The 18,160-nt window shown below is 36.0% G+C and overlaps 1 protein-coding gene across 1 annotated transcript in view; it reads left to right on the top strand.

Moving 5' to 3' along the window:
* Nucleotides 1-1,487: 1,487 nt before the first annotated feature.
* Nucleotides 1,488-18,160, top strand: part of KCNK2 (potassium two pore domain channel subfamily K member 2) — a 233,681-nt gene continuing 217,008 nt past the window's right edge. The window contains exon 1 of the mRNA XM_023203552.3: nucleotides 1,488-1,901. Coding sequence (XP_023059320.1) covers nucleotides 1,868-1,901 — 34 coding nt within the window. The 5' untranslated portion in view covers nucleotides 1,488-1,867. The remainder of the gene's footprint in view (nucleotides 1,902-18,160) is intronic.

Here is an 18,160-nt window from a genome sequence, read left to right on the forward strand (position 1 = left end):
GCTAATTTAAAGCGATCTTAACTTCCAGACTCTAGCACCATTTATAGCACTGCATTACTTAATGTCTTATATTATGGTAATATTTGGATTTACGATACAGAAACTCTTTCCCATGAAGTTATAACAGGAGAAGGATAATTTGATTTAGTTTCCTTTTCAGGTTGCCAGTGACCGAGTACTTCAGATTATAGTGTGAGATAGTACTGATGAGGCAAAGGTCAGGGGTTCATATCTCTGGTCCAAGTCTTATTATTATTTTTCAATTCTCTTTCCATTCCTCTCAATCTCAGCCAAATTTCCCACAAATTAGTGCAATTGAGTAAAGGGGTGTCCAGAAAAGAAGGCACAGGAAGGGTCTAGTAAAAACCTATTATTGGAAAAAGACAGCTGACAGTTTATGTGCTATTGCTGTGTCTGTGTGCGTGTGTGTGTGTGCGCACATGAGTGTGTGCCCATAGGAGAGTAATTTTTTGCATTTGCACAAAAATAAGTGTCTATTTCTCATATGATCTGAAAAGTCTTCCTTATTTCAGTCAGATGGAAGGATTATGTTACTTGAACACTGGTATTTAATGTACATTATCACATTTATTAGCATATCAAAACCAGATGTTTAAAATTTGGGCTCGAAATTCCATCATACAGATTGTGTTACTACTTCAGGGCTACCCCACTACCTAATGTTCAACTGTATTTTGTTATGGCTTTAAGAGAGCAATAATGTGTTTCCACAAGTCTTAGTCTGGTATTAGATGACATGTGGCTAAATTTGGTGGGTTGAGCAGACTGGTAGGGGGTTATACAAACCAGAGCAACAATAAGAAAATATGTGAAAAATTATTGCTAATAGTCAAGGCCTCTGTCTCTCTCTCTCTCTGTGTTGCTCTCACTGTTGCTGTCTCTCTTTTTCTCTTCTCTTCTGTCTCTTTTATTCATCTTTCACTCCTTAATTTAAGATTTGTTGTCGTTTTTACTGTCTCCAAATGTCCCTCAAAGTTCTTCCAGAGGCAGAATCTACCTCTAATTACTAACTTTCTTATCTCAGCAAAAGCTATTTAAAACTTTCCTCTTATTTGACTTTTTTACATGACTTCTGTACTGATAAAACTAGCAGGCTCAGAAAACTGATAACATTTCTGATTTAAAAAATGATAATCAATGCAATTTAGATAAGGTAAGATAAAAAATAAAAGCCTATGTGGAACGCAGCCAACGATTCATCTGTTTGCATTAATAGGTTCCAGCAATGGTACTACAGGCACGGAAAGCCAAGCCGGTTTGCCACTGCACTTAGCAAGCACATGAGCTTAAAAATAAACTTTGACAATGCAGATCTCTTTGTCCTTTCAGGAATGGAAAACATTATGTACTTCAAAGCATACTAAGCCTGATTTGAAAATATAGTTGGGATATTGTTACTGTAGCAATTGGGAGAGTCTTTAGCCTGCACACAGTACATGGATGCTTCGTGTGTAAATGCTTGAGCTACAAACTTGTGAGAATAAGTGACGCTGGCAACTTTGATATGCTCATTCATAAGGAAGAAACTTCTGTCTTTTAAATTATCTGGAACAACTGGGATATAGTTCCTCATTTTAATCAGGGAATTTCTTCCTGAACCAAACTGTAAAAACAGAGGATTTGAGTAGCTCATTTCACTTGCACACAGCAGAGTTTGTTCATTTTGAGTGTTTTTATACAGGAAACTGATCTACAGGGTAACATTCACACACAAAAAGGAAACAGTATGGGACGATGGCTTGTTAGTACAAGTGACTCTGTTTTGGAAATTACGGACAAGAAACCTTGGAGGAAGAACGGCATTAAAGATCAAAAGCATGATGACTCCTGATGAAAACATCACCAAATGATGAACCCACGAGCAAAAAGGAATTTCTACTGTGAGTATCTTTGCAATAATCAAGTACCCTATTTGTTTTCAAAATTTCTAGATTATGCTGAGTAGATTTCCAAGCAAGTATTTGATGTAAGGAGTCTTCATTATATAAAAGTCTATAATTAAACTCATTGGGTGGTTCCAACAGAGGGTTAGTTTCTGGAATTTTTTCCATGACCTTGCAACACCAAAATAAATTGCACGTTAATTCGGGCATGTTTTATACAACAGGCATGTTACATCAGGCTTTTATTTGTGATGTATTACTTCTGGCAATGTAAAAATTGATCAACATGTGTATCTATAAATTCCATTGCATTTAGATTCTGGTAATTTATGTTTACTTTGGTTTCATGCTGTGGTTAGTCCTGTAATCAATTTGTTCATATACAGATTTACACGTATTATTTGTAGTTTACTTAGAATATTAGTTATTTCCTGAGGGAATCTCATGTATATAGTGAGAAAGAGGTGGCTTAGAATCTTGGAAATGGGGAAGAAAAGGTACGATAGTTTAAATCTTGAGAACTAAGACCTAAGTTCTTTTTACATTTCCATAGTTTATTTAGCAAGTAGTTTTATTTGAAATTATTTAGATGTCTCTATGTAAGACTTCTCACCTCACAAGAATACTGTTGTGGTCTTAGAAATGTGAATAAAACTCATCAAAAGCATAATCCTATGTACATATTAAATGTAGCAAAGTCCATCTTTAGGGTGCCTGTCATATAGTATGTACTAAATAAATATTTTTTGAATGCTGAATAAATGCTGGTGTTGGGTAATAGGACACGTTTTGTGTTGGTACAGTAATCATTTTACAGCAGGGTTTAATTTTATGAATTTATCTTTGAGTGTGATTGAATTCTATTTAACAAGAATTATATAATAATGGCATTACATTATATCACTTTTTTTTCAATAAGGAATTTTCTCAAAAATCAAATTTCTGATCAATTGCTATTCTTGGTTGTTTTTCTCTTGAAATCAGAATAATTCATTCCACATATTATTTGGAAGGGTATCACAAGAATTTGTTCCACATATTATTTGGGAACAATTCACTATATATATATATATGTATATGCTTATTTCCAATTAGTATGTCATGTCCAGGTTCTGGTTTGTGGCATTGGGACTTGGAATAAGCACTTCTGGAGCCCCCTTTGCTGAAGGTTGATGGGTTGGACAAGACACTGGCCAAGTCCTCATGGGATGAAGGCTCCTTTTTAGGTCCAAGGGGCATGAAAATAAACTCAGAGGTGAAGGTGAACGATCAAAAGGCTCTTGGAGTGAAATTGAGTAGCTCTTGGAGCCAAATTTCTAGAGTGGCAGAAGAGAAACAAAAGGTATGGAGAGAGCTGGAGAGGGTAGGTCAAGCTACAGATGCCATCTCCATCTTATCGTGTGCCAGCTAACACTGTTCTAGTACTCTAATTTCTTCTCATGTCACTTAGCCTAGACATGTGCTAAACTGAACACATGTCCTTCTGCTACCATAAGTAGGAAACGAAAACGCTGTATATGTGATTTGATTGCATCTGATTAGAAGTAGTGGTGAAATCCTTTGGGTAGAAACTGACCTCAACTTCAACTAAGCAACGGTTATCATTAAGGTAAACTACTTTTGGACAATCATCTATAGCATTGGATATAAGCTTAATGTTGGATAAGTTTATATTATAAATGTATATAATATCACATATAACAATAGATAAATTTAAATTATCCCGTTAATAGTTCTGTTCAGTCTATTTACAAGTAAAATAATCCAGGCAAATCTTTCAGATGCAATTCTAATTAAAACAAGGCATTCTATAGGAATAGCTTGGAAGTTCTTTCAAGAATTAGGAAGTTGGTTGATAATCTGCATGAACACTTTTTCAGGCTAAAAGCATCTGGATTTATTATGCAAAATTCTGGGACCTTGATCAAGAAATGACATAGTATTACAGAAGTCCTAAGTCTTTTTTTTTTTTTTAAGGAAAACGAAGCCATCTGATTATAATTGAAAGCCAAGTAAGATATGGTAGAATGATTATGATTTTGAGGATTGTCTTCAAAAGGAAAAGTGTAGGTTTAGATCCTCCCACAAGCAGGATCAGGATGTAGTTATGATGACAAATGACAACTTTAGTTTTTATGGCATGCTATATTTTTTTCTGGTTACTTGTTTGACATCAAAATATCTATAGCCAGAGCTATCTAAAAATTTGTTGCACCGGGAGGAATGAGTTCCCTGCCACTAGTGAAATGTTGTAGATAAGGAGGCTCAGTAAGGAGGAAAAAGCAAGTATTTTGAGTCAAATTAGTGATGGAATTCCAGACCCCCTACTTATAAACAGAGTGACCTTGGGCAAATTACCTAACTACCAAGATTGTGGTTCCCCATATATAAAACAGGATTAATAGTTCTCCCCTCCTCTACTTTTTGTGAAGATTAAATGAGATAATTAATGTCAACTTTTTGGTAGGTAGTAAGCATGCGATAAGATGGTTAAACTACATGGGCTTTAGGGACCTTTCTAACTTTGAGGCCCAAGAAATTCTAGCTGTTTAAAGTAACCTAAATTCCTCATTTGTGCTCAATACTATTCAAAGTTGCAACTCAACAGAAATATCTATTCTCCACCTACTAGATTTCTAATAGAAAATTGTAAATCAAATCTCCACATTCAGTCAAAAATAATAAGTCAATCAGAATGCATTTTTTTTTTAAAGAAAGTAATGTGTTCTTTTTGCTTTGATGCTTTAGATGTGTAGGTGATCTAAATCAATTTGATTTGCCATTCTATAGTCCTTGATGATTAAGACAGTGGAAACACTGGGGTGGCCATTGCTAATTGATTTTCCCTTTCATCTTTGGTATATAACCATGTCTAATCATCTCAGAAAAGCCACTGTAGCCAACAGTCATTCTCAGAAGAAATGTTTTTTTTTTTTGAAAGTTTAAGTGCTCAGGAGGCTGAGGCAGGAGAATGACGTAAACCCGGGAGGCGGAGCTTGCAGTGAGCTGAGATCCGGCCACTGCACTCCAGCCTGGGCGACAGAGCGAGACTCCGTCTCAAAAAAAAAAAAAAAGAAAAGAAAAGAAAGTTTAAGTGCTGAGACTGTTCATCTTTAAAATGTCTCCTATGGTAGCTTTCTATGGTGTCTGCAAAAATCAGTATTAGGTGGGGAGTGTATTTTGATGTTTTAGTTTATTGTGTCAATTTGTTCCAAACACGTATGCAAAGCACTTGGGTAGAACCACTGTTTTTACACTACTACTGAAACTGGCTTAAGCAGCGTTTACACATCACAGATATGAAATAACAATCTAGCTGTTAGATTTGCTATCTGGAAAATTACTATGTATTTGTGAGAGTGTCAGCAGCAGCTATTAAAGAAAATAATATCTTGCACAGATATAGTGCCATTTTCTTTACAAAAACCATTTACATATGTATATATCATTTCATTCTATCTCACTTTGAAGTGGAGAGAGAAGCTATGTTTACTTCATTTGCTGCATAATGTGAATAATAAACCCAGAAATTAAGCAGAGTTGTCCAATGAAAATGGACACGGAGTAATGAGACTTTGCGTCTAGTATAATTTGTTTAAGAGTCTTATGGCCATCTCTGATTTTTATCCAGAAATATATGATTCACTTGCTTCTCTAATGCTTTAATAGTGGTCTTAAACTTGAGAACTAATTAACTCTCACTTTACATTGTGTCATCCACAGAGGACCAAGCAATCTGGCACAAAAAAAAGATAGAGTATACTTGAGTACAGGCCCAATTAGGTACGCAGAAAAACCTGAGTGTCTGGAATTCTCTGTCTTCTCTACTATAAGTATATCCCAGACACTTCAAGAAATGAAGGTATTCATATTTATTCTATTATATTTTTCATTTTACGAAGGAGTCAGTTGCAAACGTGCTTTTGTCTACCTTTCCTGGCTGCTGGGATAACGTGGACTTAGACAACTGTATTTTATGTGTGTGTGTCTCAAATTAACAGTGACATCATCAGCTAAAACAATGCTTCACAGCTCCTCAAAAGCTGATAAACTACCTCTTAATAGGAATGGATTTTGAGGCTTGGGGCACAGTTACATCTGTTGATTTGAGTCTAGTAATCAAATATGTCCCTTGGTATGAATGAGAGTGTCAGCCAGGTGCAAGAGAAAAACATTAAACTATGAAGCAGCAGGTCCAGATATTTTTCACCAGTTAGTCACCAAGTTATTTAAAAGAGAAGTGTTGAATTTTTTACATGAGTAGCTATGTATTTACAATATTCTTTTAGTTCAGTTTTTAATTTTCTTTTCATTTAAAAGCTTAACATTACGCATTCTGTACAATGCTTCCGATTGGTGGCATTTCATAAGAACGTAGGCTTAAACAGGAAATCACAGAATAGAGGGCTTAGATGCATTTTGAATTTCATTGAATGAATCTTAGAGAAGACATGTGCGTAGCTCAGACTGTATTATCCTTACTATTCCTCCCTCCTGTGAGAGAAACAGACTCTAAGGTTAGACTAAGTGCAGCAGAGCTAATAGAGGTGCGATTACAAGTCACTAAATATCCTGACGCCAAAGTGTTTTGTTTCCATTAGGCTGCTTTTGTTCTTTTGAAACCCGAGGTAAGAGGTCAAGGTGAATTGAACTGCAATGTGTAAAAAGCAACCAGTAACTTTTCATACCTGGCTTTCAAGAGTTCTGAGTAGTGTGAGCCTGAGTTCTCACTTCTTTTCCTTCATGCTTTTAAGGTTGGTTTTATTTTTGAGAAGGGTATAGGAAACTCACTCCCTCAGGGTAGGATTTTCTGCTCATGGGACACAGATTTTTGTTTTTTGTTTTTGTGTGTGTGTGTATGTGTGTATACATATAAATTTAAGTTACTTTATATTAACTAATATACATTATACATTACATAATATAAATAGAATAATACAATATACTTATATATAATATTGTATTAAATATATATTTAAGTTACTTTTAAATTTACATCAAGTAAAATTCACTATTTTTTGTGCGTATAGTTCTATGAGTTTTGATACAGAGTCTTGTAACCACGATCAAGATATAGAACCATTCCTTCACCCCAAAAATATTCCTTTGTGCTGCCCCTTTGTGGTCAAAACCTCTCCTATCCCAAACTCTTGGGACAGTTTATTTGTTTTTTGTCTTTATAGTTTTGCCTTTTCCAGAATTTTAGTATAAATGAAATCATACCGTTTACAATCTTTTGAGTCTGATTTCTTTTTTTTGTTGAGGCAGGGTCTCACACTGGTTGTCTAGGCTGGAGTGCAGTGGCACTGCCTTGGCTCACTGCATCCTCTACCTCCTGGGCTCAGGTGATTCTCCCATCTCAGCTTCCCGAGTTGCTGGGATTACAGGCATGCACCATCACATTGGCTAATTTGTTATATTTTTAGTAGAGATGGGGTTTTGCTATGTTGCCCAGGTTGGTCTCAAATTCCTGGACTCAAGCAATCTACCCGCCTTGGCCTCCCAGAGTGCTGGGATTACAGGCCTGAGTCACCATGCCCGGCCTTGAGTCTGAATTTTTTTTTTTTTTTGAGATGGAGTCTCACTCTGTTGCCCAGGCTGGAGTGCAGTGGCCCCATCTCGGCTCACTGCAATCTCTGCCTCCTGGGTTAAAGCGATTCTCCTGCTTCAGCCTCCCGAGTAGCTGGGACTATAGGCATGTGTTACCACGCCCAGCTATTTTTTTTGAATGTTTAGTAGAGATGGGTTTCCCCATGTTGGTCAGGACCATCTTGATCTCCTGACCTCGTGATCCACCCACCTTGGCCTCCCAAAGTGCTGGGATTACAGGCTTGAGTCACCAGGCCCGGCCTTGAGTCTGATTTTTTTTCACTTAGAGGAAAGCGTTTACATTCATCCTTGTTGTTGTTGTTGTGTGTATATCAGTAGTTTGTTTCTTTTTATTGCTGAGAAGTATTTTGTTGTACCAGAGAAACTCTGGTACAATAAAACACCAGTGAAGAACATTCAGGCTGTTTCCAGTTTTTTATGATTAGGAACAATGCTGCTCTTAACATAATGTGCTCTGAACATAGTTTTTTTGTATAAATGCGAGTTTTCGTTCTTCTAAATACCTAGGAGTGGGATTGAAGATCGTAAGATAAATGTACATATAACTTATAAGAAACTACCAAACTGTTTTCCATAGTGGCTTGACCATTTTGCATGTCCACCAGCAGGGTATGAGGGTTCTAGTTACTTTGCATTTTTGCCAGTGCTTGGTATTGATGTGTTTTTTTTTTTTTCTTACCCATTCTAATAGGTGTAGAGTGGAATCTCATTGTGGTTTTAACATGTTGAATATCTTTTCATGTGTTATTTGCAATCTGATTATCTTCTTTAGTAAAATATCTGTTCAAATCTTTTTTCCTTTTCTTTCTCTTTTTTTTTTGAGACAGGGTCTCACTCTGTCACCCAGATTGGAGTGAAGTGAACAATTATAGTTCACAGCAGCAGCCTCTAACTCCTGGGCTCAAGTGATCCTCCTGCCTCAGCCTGCCAAGTAGCTGGGACTACTGGTGCACACCCCCATACCCAGCTAATCTTTTAGTTTGTTTGTTTGTTTGTTGCTTCTGTAGAGTGAGTGTCTGGCTATGTTGCCCAGTTTCGTTCATCATTATTATTTTTTTTACTGGACATTTGCTTTCTTATTGTTGGTTTTGAGAGTTCATTTTAAATTAAGGATTTAAGCCCTTTATTAGATTTGTGATTCAGGTATTTTCACTAGGTTGTGTTTTTCATTCCCTTAGCCATCTTTTATGGAGAAAAAGATTTTAGTTTTGATGAAGTACAATTGATCAACTTTTTTCTGTTATGGGTCATACTCTTGGTGACATACTTAAGAATTTTTTCCTAATTCAAATTTATGAAAATTTCTTTTGTGTTTTCTTTTTTTCAGAATATTTGTCATTTTATGTTTTACATTTAGGTCTACGATTCACTTCAAGTTAATTTTGTGTAATTCAAATTTATGAAAAATTTCTTTTGTGTTTTCTTTTTTCAGAATATTTGTAATTTTGTGTTTTACATTTAGATCTGTGATTCACTTCAAGTTAATTTTGTATAAGATATGAGGTGTGGGTCAAGGTATGTATTTTTTTGGCATATGAATGTCCAATTGTATTAACACAATCTGTTGGAAATATTATCCTTTTTCTATAAAACTGCCTTTACATTTGTACTAAAAATCAGTTGACCTGTATACCATAATTTAGTACCACTAATACCATATTGTCTTGACTGATATAACTTTAGTGTAGGTCACGATATCAAATAGTGTGAATCTTCTAAATTTGTTCTTCTTTTAAAAAAAAATGTTTTCTAGGTCATTTATCTTTCCACGCAAATTTTAGAATCAACTTGACAGTATTTATGAAAACCCTGCCGGGATTTTAACTGGGATAAGTGTTAAATCTATAGCCAAATTTGGAAAAAATTGATATCTAAATAATACTGAGCCTTCCAGAAGATAGTGAGCCTTATTTAGCTCTTCCTTGATTTCTCTTATTTGGCTCTCCTTTGATTTCCCTTTGAAAATCACCAGATTTTGCATACTTTTGTTAGATTAACATCTAGGCATGTCATTTTTAGGGCCATTATAAATGGAACTTTGAAAAATGTCTGTCTCCAATTTTCATTGCTAGTATATACATATATGTGGGATTGATTTTTGCATATTGACATGTGTCTTATAAATTTACTAAACTCATTTCTTAGTTCTAGAAGGTTTTTGCAAAACTATTTAGCTTTTCTATATCAATCATGACATCTATGAATAGGATAATTTTATTTCTTCATTGCCAGTCAGTGTGCCTTTTATTTCTTTTACTTACCTTGTTGAACTGGCTAGGGTTTCAGTACTATGCCAAATAGGAGTTGTGGGAACAAATGTCTTTGTGTTCTTCCTTATATTGGTGGGAAAAGATGTAGTCTTCATTATTACATGTGTTAGCTATAGTTTTTTAAATAGATACTATTTATTAGGTTAAGGAAATTCTCTTTTATTCTTAGTTTGCTGAGAGTGTTTATTATAGATGAGTTTCAGTTTTTTCAAATGCTTTTCCTGCCTCATTTAATATGATCATGTGATTTTTTTCTCCTATCGTTTGTTAGTATGGTGAATGATATTGACTGAATTTTGAATGTAGAGCCAGGCTTCCATTTCCAGGATTAACCCCACTTAACTGTAAGACATTTCTCTTTTTTGCCTACTGTTGGATTAAATTTGCTAATACTTTGTTGAGAAATTCTACATATATGTACATGAGAGGCATTCATCTGTAGTTTTCTTTTTCTGTACTGCCTTTCTCCTGCTTGGTGTCAGTGTATTGATGGACTCAAAAATGTCAAAAATTCTCAATTTAAGGCTCTCAGAATGTACTGATGGTATTGTAGTATTAAATTTAAATTAACAGAGAGAAATAAGTGATCAGCTGTGGAACAATACTGTTCCATCGAGAGGATAGTAGTCTAGAAATATGTAATAAAGGAAAACAAGTGAAACACATAATTGATGAAGTTTAATGAACTGGGTTCAAAAAATTGATTGTTTATCATGATAATCCAAATGTGATGTGAATTAAGAAACCATATCCAGCCAGGAAGACTGCTCATTCCCACCCCACTGTAATCAGGTTTTACTTATACAAGGAGTCCATCTGGTGATTTTTCCATGAACTGATAAGGGTGTGATCCTTTGGCGTTTCCATCTATCCTGAGCAGCATAACAGGTAAGTTCCATAGAGAGATGAATTTTCCACTGTTGGTGGAAATCCATATTTATCTTTCTGTCCAGTTCAAAATACAACTGTAAGTTGTTTTAATGATATTATGATGTCAAATATAAGAATATTAGCTAAAGGGAGAGAGCTCTAAACTCCAAAATTAGAGTAAGATAGGCTAGTATTGTAGAAGTCAGCCCCTTTCATCCAGACACAATGTGAGAGGTCAGGAAAGCATATCATACTGGTTATGAAGGTGAACTCTGCCCTTAGATTGTCTGGTTTGAACTTGTGAGCTGGCTGACATCAGGTAAGTCACTAAACATTATATTGAACATTTTAAACATAACTATTTTAAAGCTCCTTTCCAATTACTCTCTTACCTCTAGTGTCTCAGGTGTGAATTCTCTGTTTTTTGGGGGTCTGGGTCTTTGGAATTTCTTTTCTATATCAGACTCCCTCATGTTATATCCTTAAATTCCTCACTTTGCTAGGAAAAATTTCCTCTCTAGTCCGTTGTGTGCGCTGGCTGTGGTTACCTCTCTATGGAGTGATTTTTGATAACTCCAGATCATATCTGATTGAATTAGCAGGTTCTAAGCCATTTTTCATGTCAGCTTTTTAGCTTGAGATGTCTGAACCACATAAAATTGAGGCTTCCACATAAACCATACAGGCTCTGGGGTCTTTGGCAGGTAATTCTGTATCCATTCATGACCTGAGATGGATAATTAATTTCTAGATGAGCCCATGGTTAGCGGGTGGAAATTTTTTCTTCTCTGTAAAAATCTCAGTGACAGAGACGTGCGCTCCTGGCATCATTTTGCCCATGGAGCATCAATTCTTTCTTATCACCTTTGACTCCCTCTCAGTTGACAGCTCTTGTAGATTCTTTGTTGTGTTAGAGCTGAAAAAGTTACAAAAAGGATCTTTAATGTATTGAAGGGTTAGCAGAAACTAGATGAGATCCAAGGGGAACAAGTAAAAGCAAAGAAAAATAACTGTGAACTGAAACGATAATACTGAGCAAATGTAAAATTGAGGGTTAGCTTGGAGGCAAATACCAATACCACTGCAGAGATAATGAGCTTGGTCTCTGTCTCAATTGGAAATCTCTCCCTTAAGCAAAAGCCTTGGAAGGAAGCTAAGGTGATTTCAGATCAGTAATCCCTCTAGCCTCTTTCTAGAGAAAAACATTTCCAGGTTAGGCCCCCACAATCAAGTGAAACTAAGTTTCACTATCAAAATGTGTATGTATAATCAAAACTTACTGAATACCCAAGGCAACAACCCGCATGACTGAAAGTCAATAAAAACAACGAACAACAAATTAGGGATCTAGCAACTAAAATATAATAGTTGAAATACAAAACTCAATTAATAGGTTGAACACTAAAGAGAAGATTAATGAATTGGAAAGTATGTCTAAAGAAACTATTCAGAGCATGGAGCATATGGAGACAAGAAAAACGAAAAATACAAGAGTTAAGAGATATAGAGGATGCAATAAGAACGCATAAGCAATCTTGAGCAAAACTGGAGGCATCACACTCCCTGATTTCAGAATCTACTATAAAGCTATAGTAATTATAAAACGGCATGGTACTGGCATAAAAAGAGACACATACACCAGTGGAACAGAATACAAAGCCTAGAAATAAATCTAACAATTTATGGTCAACTGTTTTTTAACAGATGCCAAGAATGCATAACAAAGAAAGGGCCAGTTACTTTAATAAATCTTGTTGGGAAAATGGAATATTCACATACAGAAGGATAAAATTAGACCTTCATCTCACATAATATATAAAAATTAACTCAAATGGATTAAAGATTTAAATATAAGACCTGAAATTGTAAAACCTCTGGAGTAAAACATGGGAAAACTCCATGACATTGGTCTGGATAATGTTTTGTATATGAACCCCAAAGCACAGGCAAATGAAAGCAAAAACAGACAAATGGAATTACATCAAACCAAAAGCTTCTAAACAGCAAAGGAAACAGTTAACAGAATGAAGAGTTAATGTAAGGAAGAGAAGAAAATATTTGCAAACCATGCACTAGTAAGGGGTTAATATTCAAAATATGTAAGGAACTCAAAGAACTCAAGAGCAAGAAAACAAATAACCCAATTAACAAATAGGCAAAGGATCTGAGTAGACATTTCTCAAAAGAAGACATACAGACAGGTATATAAAAATATGCTTAACACCACTAATCATTAGGGAAATGGAAATTAAAACCACAATGAGATATCACCTTGCCCTATCAGAATGGTTATTATCAAAAGAGATGAAAAATAACAAGTGTTGGTGAAGATGTGAAGAAAAGGGAACTCTTATAGACTGTTGGAGGGAATGTGTATAAGTACAGTCCTTTTGGAAACAGTATTGTGGTTCCTCAAAAATATAAAAATAGAGCTATCATATGATCCAGCAATCCCACTGTTGGGTGTATGCCCCAAAGAAAGACAATCATTTTATCAAAGAGCTGCATTCCCATGTTTATTGCAGCATTATTCATAATTGCCAAGGTATGAAATCAACATAAGTGTCCATCAGCAGATGAATGGATAAAGAAAATGTGATATATGTACAATAGAACACTGTTTAGCTGTTAAAAAGTAGGAAATCCTATCATTTGTGCAACATGGATGAAACTGAAGGACATTGTGTTATATAAAAGAAGCCAGGCAGAGATGGTAACTATTACATGATCTCACTTATATGTGGAATCTCAAAACATCGAGCTCTTAGAAACAGAAAATAGAATGATGGTTATCAGAGACTGGGGTTTGGGAAGATTAGAGAGATGTTGGTCAAAGGACACAAAATTTCAGCTAGACGGGTGGAATAAATTCAAGAGATCTATGGTACAATGTGGTGACTATAGCTAATAATGTATACTTGAAAATTACTAGGAGATTTTGTGTTCTCGCCACAAAGCAAGTATGTGAGGTAATGCATATATTAATTAGCCTGAATAGCCCTTCCACAATGTATACATACATCAAAACATTATGTTATACACCACATATGTATAATTTTTACTCATCAATTGAAGTAAATAAATAGTGTTCAATAGACACAACATGGAATGCCAAAAACGGTGAGCAGATACGTGTGAAATACTCCTTGGAAAACTGGTAAAGAATGAAAAAATAACACACATCAAGTATTCAATTGGAGGTGCATTTTGAGAGAATGAAAGAAAAGTAGTCTGCAAATAATTAGTGGCTAATAATTTTACATAAATTGCATATGCACAATTAAGAACACATATAATAAAGTATGTATGTAATAATATGTGTGATGTAGATATTGATATATTTCCCAGCTATGTCCACTATAAAGGTCTAGAAAAAAATTACCAGACATCCAGTAGCAAAATAAATCTTCAGTGTTAAAATTGTGGTTTTGATTGTGAATGAGAATCTTTAGCATCAAAGTTGTGGTTTTGTCATTTTCCCACTGAAAGAATCCAAACATCTTTGAGAAATGCATGGGTCCAATTGTGGATTAAGAAATGTAGAATATCAGCCTGGAACACCTTACATTGGATAGTAAAGAAGCTCTCATGACTAATTATAGGTTCTTGTGATTGGTTCGTGCCTATGGAACTAATTTTAAAAGGCCGCTATTAGTGGGACGATTTGAGCAGGATAATAACTGCAATAAATGGAAATCTGTCAAATATTTAAATACATGAGTTCATGATGATAAGAAAATAATTAACTAGAGACTCAGGCAACTCCTCTTTAAAAACGATAGTTAAATGGAAATGAAGGGTAAGTAGGATAGAGCCAGTGAGAATGCCACAGATAGTATATGTGCACAGTCTGAAGATCAAAGAATTCAGTCCTGTGTGTTGAGAGACAAGTAAGTGCACAGGAGAGGGGGTCAAAACGAGGTTGGGGAATTATGCATGGCCAGTCATTTCAGGATCATTTAGTCATGCTAAGGATTTGGTCTTTCAATTCTAAACATAATGAGAGGTTGGGCGCAGTGGCTCATGCCTGTAATCCCAGCACTTTGGGAGGCCGAGGCGGGTGGATCACGAGGTCAGGAGATCAAGACCATCCCGTGAATGGTGAAACCCAGTCTCTACTGAAAATACAAAAAAGTAGCTGGGCGTGGGGGCGGGCGCCTGTAGTCCCAGCTACTCAGGAGGCTGAGGCGGCAGAATGGCATGAACCCGTGAGGCAGAGCTTGCAGTGAGCTGTGATCATGCCACTGCACTCCAGCCTGGGCAACAGAGCGAGACTCTATCTCAAAAAAATAAAAAAATAAACATAATGAGAACTTCCTGGAAAGTTTCCTGCAAGTAAGGGTCATGATCAAATTCGCATTCTTAAAAGATTACCCTGCCTGCTAAGTGGCCAAAGGATTGAGGGGGTCAAGAGCACAATCATAGACAGGGAGAGCTCAGGGCCACTGCAGGTGAGAGATGAAGCTGTCTAGACCTGGTAAACACTTGTGGGGTGCAATTCTCTCTCAACATGGAAAAAAAAAGACCAATCCAAGAAAGACCCTTTGCTGTCTGGAGTAACTTCATAACTTGCCATGTCCTACGTATCTGATAAAATGAGACCACTTGTCCTTGTTCCACTGCTATCAATAACTGGTTTTCTCCAACAGAAGCTAGACTCTATGTAATATTTATACTTAAAATAAAAGATTGGTAGGTCCTCTTCAAAGAACAGCTTTCTAGTAGAGTAATATCACTTCGCTTTTAAAGTCTTCTGAGCAGATAAAATTGCTTACTATTATACTTTGTTTTTACCTTTTCTGATGCAAGCTATAGACCTTCAAAAAAAGCATGTTGCAATAGAGATTTTGTGTTTCTTACTGAGTTCACATATAAAGAAAAAAATCTGTTTGCATGTAAAAAGGAGTTATTCTAACCTAGAGAAACACCGATGAACAGGGCCAATAATCAGCTGAGACACCCAATATGACAATGTCAGTTGTTCATGACAATGTCAGTTAATGGCTAGTGTCCATTAGTTGCCGCATCTGTTCCAAATGGTCAGTGTCTATGCGCTCATGGTTGTTAAATATTTAAAACTCATCCTGTTCACGAATATTGAATCATATTTACCATTTTCATTTGGAATACATTTCAATTCATTCACCTTCTATGTGATTGGAATTAGAGGGAGAGAATAAACAACATTCAGAAGTGCCACATACAATCCCTTCTTTGGAGAGGCAAGGAAAGATTGTTAAAGAGATTTATTGTAGACATGTTATAAATCGTCTCCTCTTGCATTCTCTGGTTTTTGGTATGCTTGGTTATTCTCCATGAAGAAACATTCTAGCTGCCTTGCCGCTCTTATGCTTTTCCTCCTTTCTTTGGCACAAAATTATTGTTCTGTTTTTAAAAAGGAGACTACAAGTTTTCAAAAATTTCAAGTTGTATTTTAGATATAAAGGGTACATAAGCAGGGGGACCACAATATATACATTGTATTTAATTTTACCATATTGTATTTAAGAGAAAAAAAAGAATAAACAAGATAATTTATTTCACCCCCAGTCATTGTAGATCTATTCATCAAAGTTCATAGCATTAATTATCCCTTTTTTCCCTTGTTGAGTGACTGTCCATTTTCTGCCATTTCTGCCAAACCTTTGGTAATTCATTAGTTTTCTTTTAGAGGTGTGGTGCTTTGGATGTTTTCAAACGTTCTTTAAGGATGGCTTTGTGCTGTGAACTCTGTTAATAATGCTTTGGACCAAATCTATTGAATAAATGTATCAAGCTTAAAAATATTATTAATAATCAAAGATAAAGTCTGGCTACAAAGATGTTTAGACTTCTTGAGTGACTTCTAAATTTGTGATAACCCTTATTTTCTTGTGGGTCTCATATACTGTCTCAGAAGCAAACTTCGAAAGAAGAATCCCGAAAATATGTTGAGCCTCGGTATATTTATTTATTTAATTTATTTTTTGACACAGGGTCTGACTCTGTTGCTTAGGCTGGAGTGCAGTGGCACAATCTTGGCTCATTGCAACCTCTGCCTCCTGGGTTCAAGCGATTATTGTGCCTCAGCCTCTTGAGTAGCTGGGACTACAGATATGCGCCTCCATGCCCAGCTAATTTTTTATATTTTAGTAGGCACGAGATTTCACCATGTTGCCCAGATTGGTTTTGAACTCCTGAGCTCAGGCAGTCCACCCACCTCAGCCTCTCAGTGTTAGGATTACAGGAGTGAGACACTATGCTGGGCCAAACCTTAATGCCTTTAGATCTCAATGGTTTTCCAGTGTGACAACTGAAAAATGATGCTTAGTTGGTTGTGTAAATTATAGAATGTCATACATAGGATATCACCTTTCAATTTCATTTTATAAATCTCCTGGTCTGCCTACCTCTAATCTTCTAGTATAATAATAAAATAATAAAAAAATTCAGTCATGGTGGGAAGACAATAATTTCAATTATTTTAAATAATTAATTGTTTTTAAATCACACAGAGTTTATATTTTCAATGATGGATGAGAGTTGGATATTAGATATTAAGAACATATTTTTTAACTTTACAGTAATTTTCATCTATGTTTAGACAGTGAAAAATTGTGCTTCAGGTAGTCATGTTAAGTACCTGCAATTCTCAGCTTACAAATGCAACTGTTTAAGAAATATGATTTCATTTTCCTACAAGTGAGCTTAAGTTATATTTCAAGTTCCCTGTTTCATCTGGTTGAAATTCAGTCTTGGTCAATGTGATGGTTGATTTCAGGTGTCAGCTTGACTAGGTTAAGTGTTACCCAGATAGCATTCTTAAAAGATTACCCTGCCTGCTAAGTGGTCAATGGGTTGAGGGAGTCAAGAGCAGAATTATAGAGAGGGAGAGCTCAGGGCCACTGCAGGTGAAAGATGAAGCTGGCTAGACGTGGTAAACACTTGTGGGGTGCAATTCTTTTTCAACATGGAAAAAAAACCCACCCAAAAAAGACCCTTTGCTCTCTGATGCTTTACCAGTTAGCTGGTAAAGCACTATCTCTGGACACATCTGTAAGGGTGTTTCCAGAAGAGGTTGGCATCTGAATCAGTGGGCTAAGTAAGAAAGATCTGCCCTTACCCAAGGTGGGCAGGCACCATTCTATTTGTTGAGGTCCTTACTAGAACAAAAAGGCAGAGGAAAGATGGATTTGGCCTCTCTTCTGGAACTGGGACAACCATCTTTATCTGCCCTTGAATATCAGAATTCCAGGGTCTTAGACCTTTGGGTTCTGACACTTATACCAGCAGCACTCAGTTTCTTAGGCCTCAGCCTCAGGCTGAAACTTGAAGCATTGGCTACACTGGTTCTCAGGCATTTGAACTCAACTGTATTACACCACCAGTTTCCTTGCTTCTCCAGCTTGCAGATGACACACTGTGGGACTTGGCCTCCATAATCACGTGAGCCAATTGCCATAATAAATCCCCTCCTATCATCTATCTATCTATCTATCTATCTATCTATCTATCTATCTATCTATC

The sequence above is a fragment of the Piliocolobus tephrosceles genome, chromosome 1 (assembly GCF_002776525.5).
Source record: "Piliocolobus tephrosceles isolate RC106 chromosome 1, ASM277652v3, whole genome shotgun sequence".
Lineage (NCBI taxonomy): Eukaryota > Metazoa > Chordata > Mammalia > Primates > Cercopithecidae > Piliocolobus > Piliocolobus tephrosceles.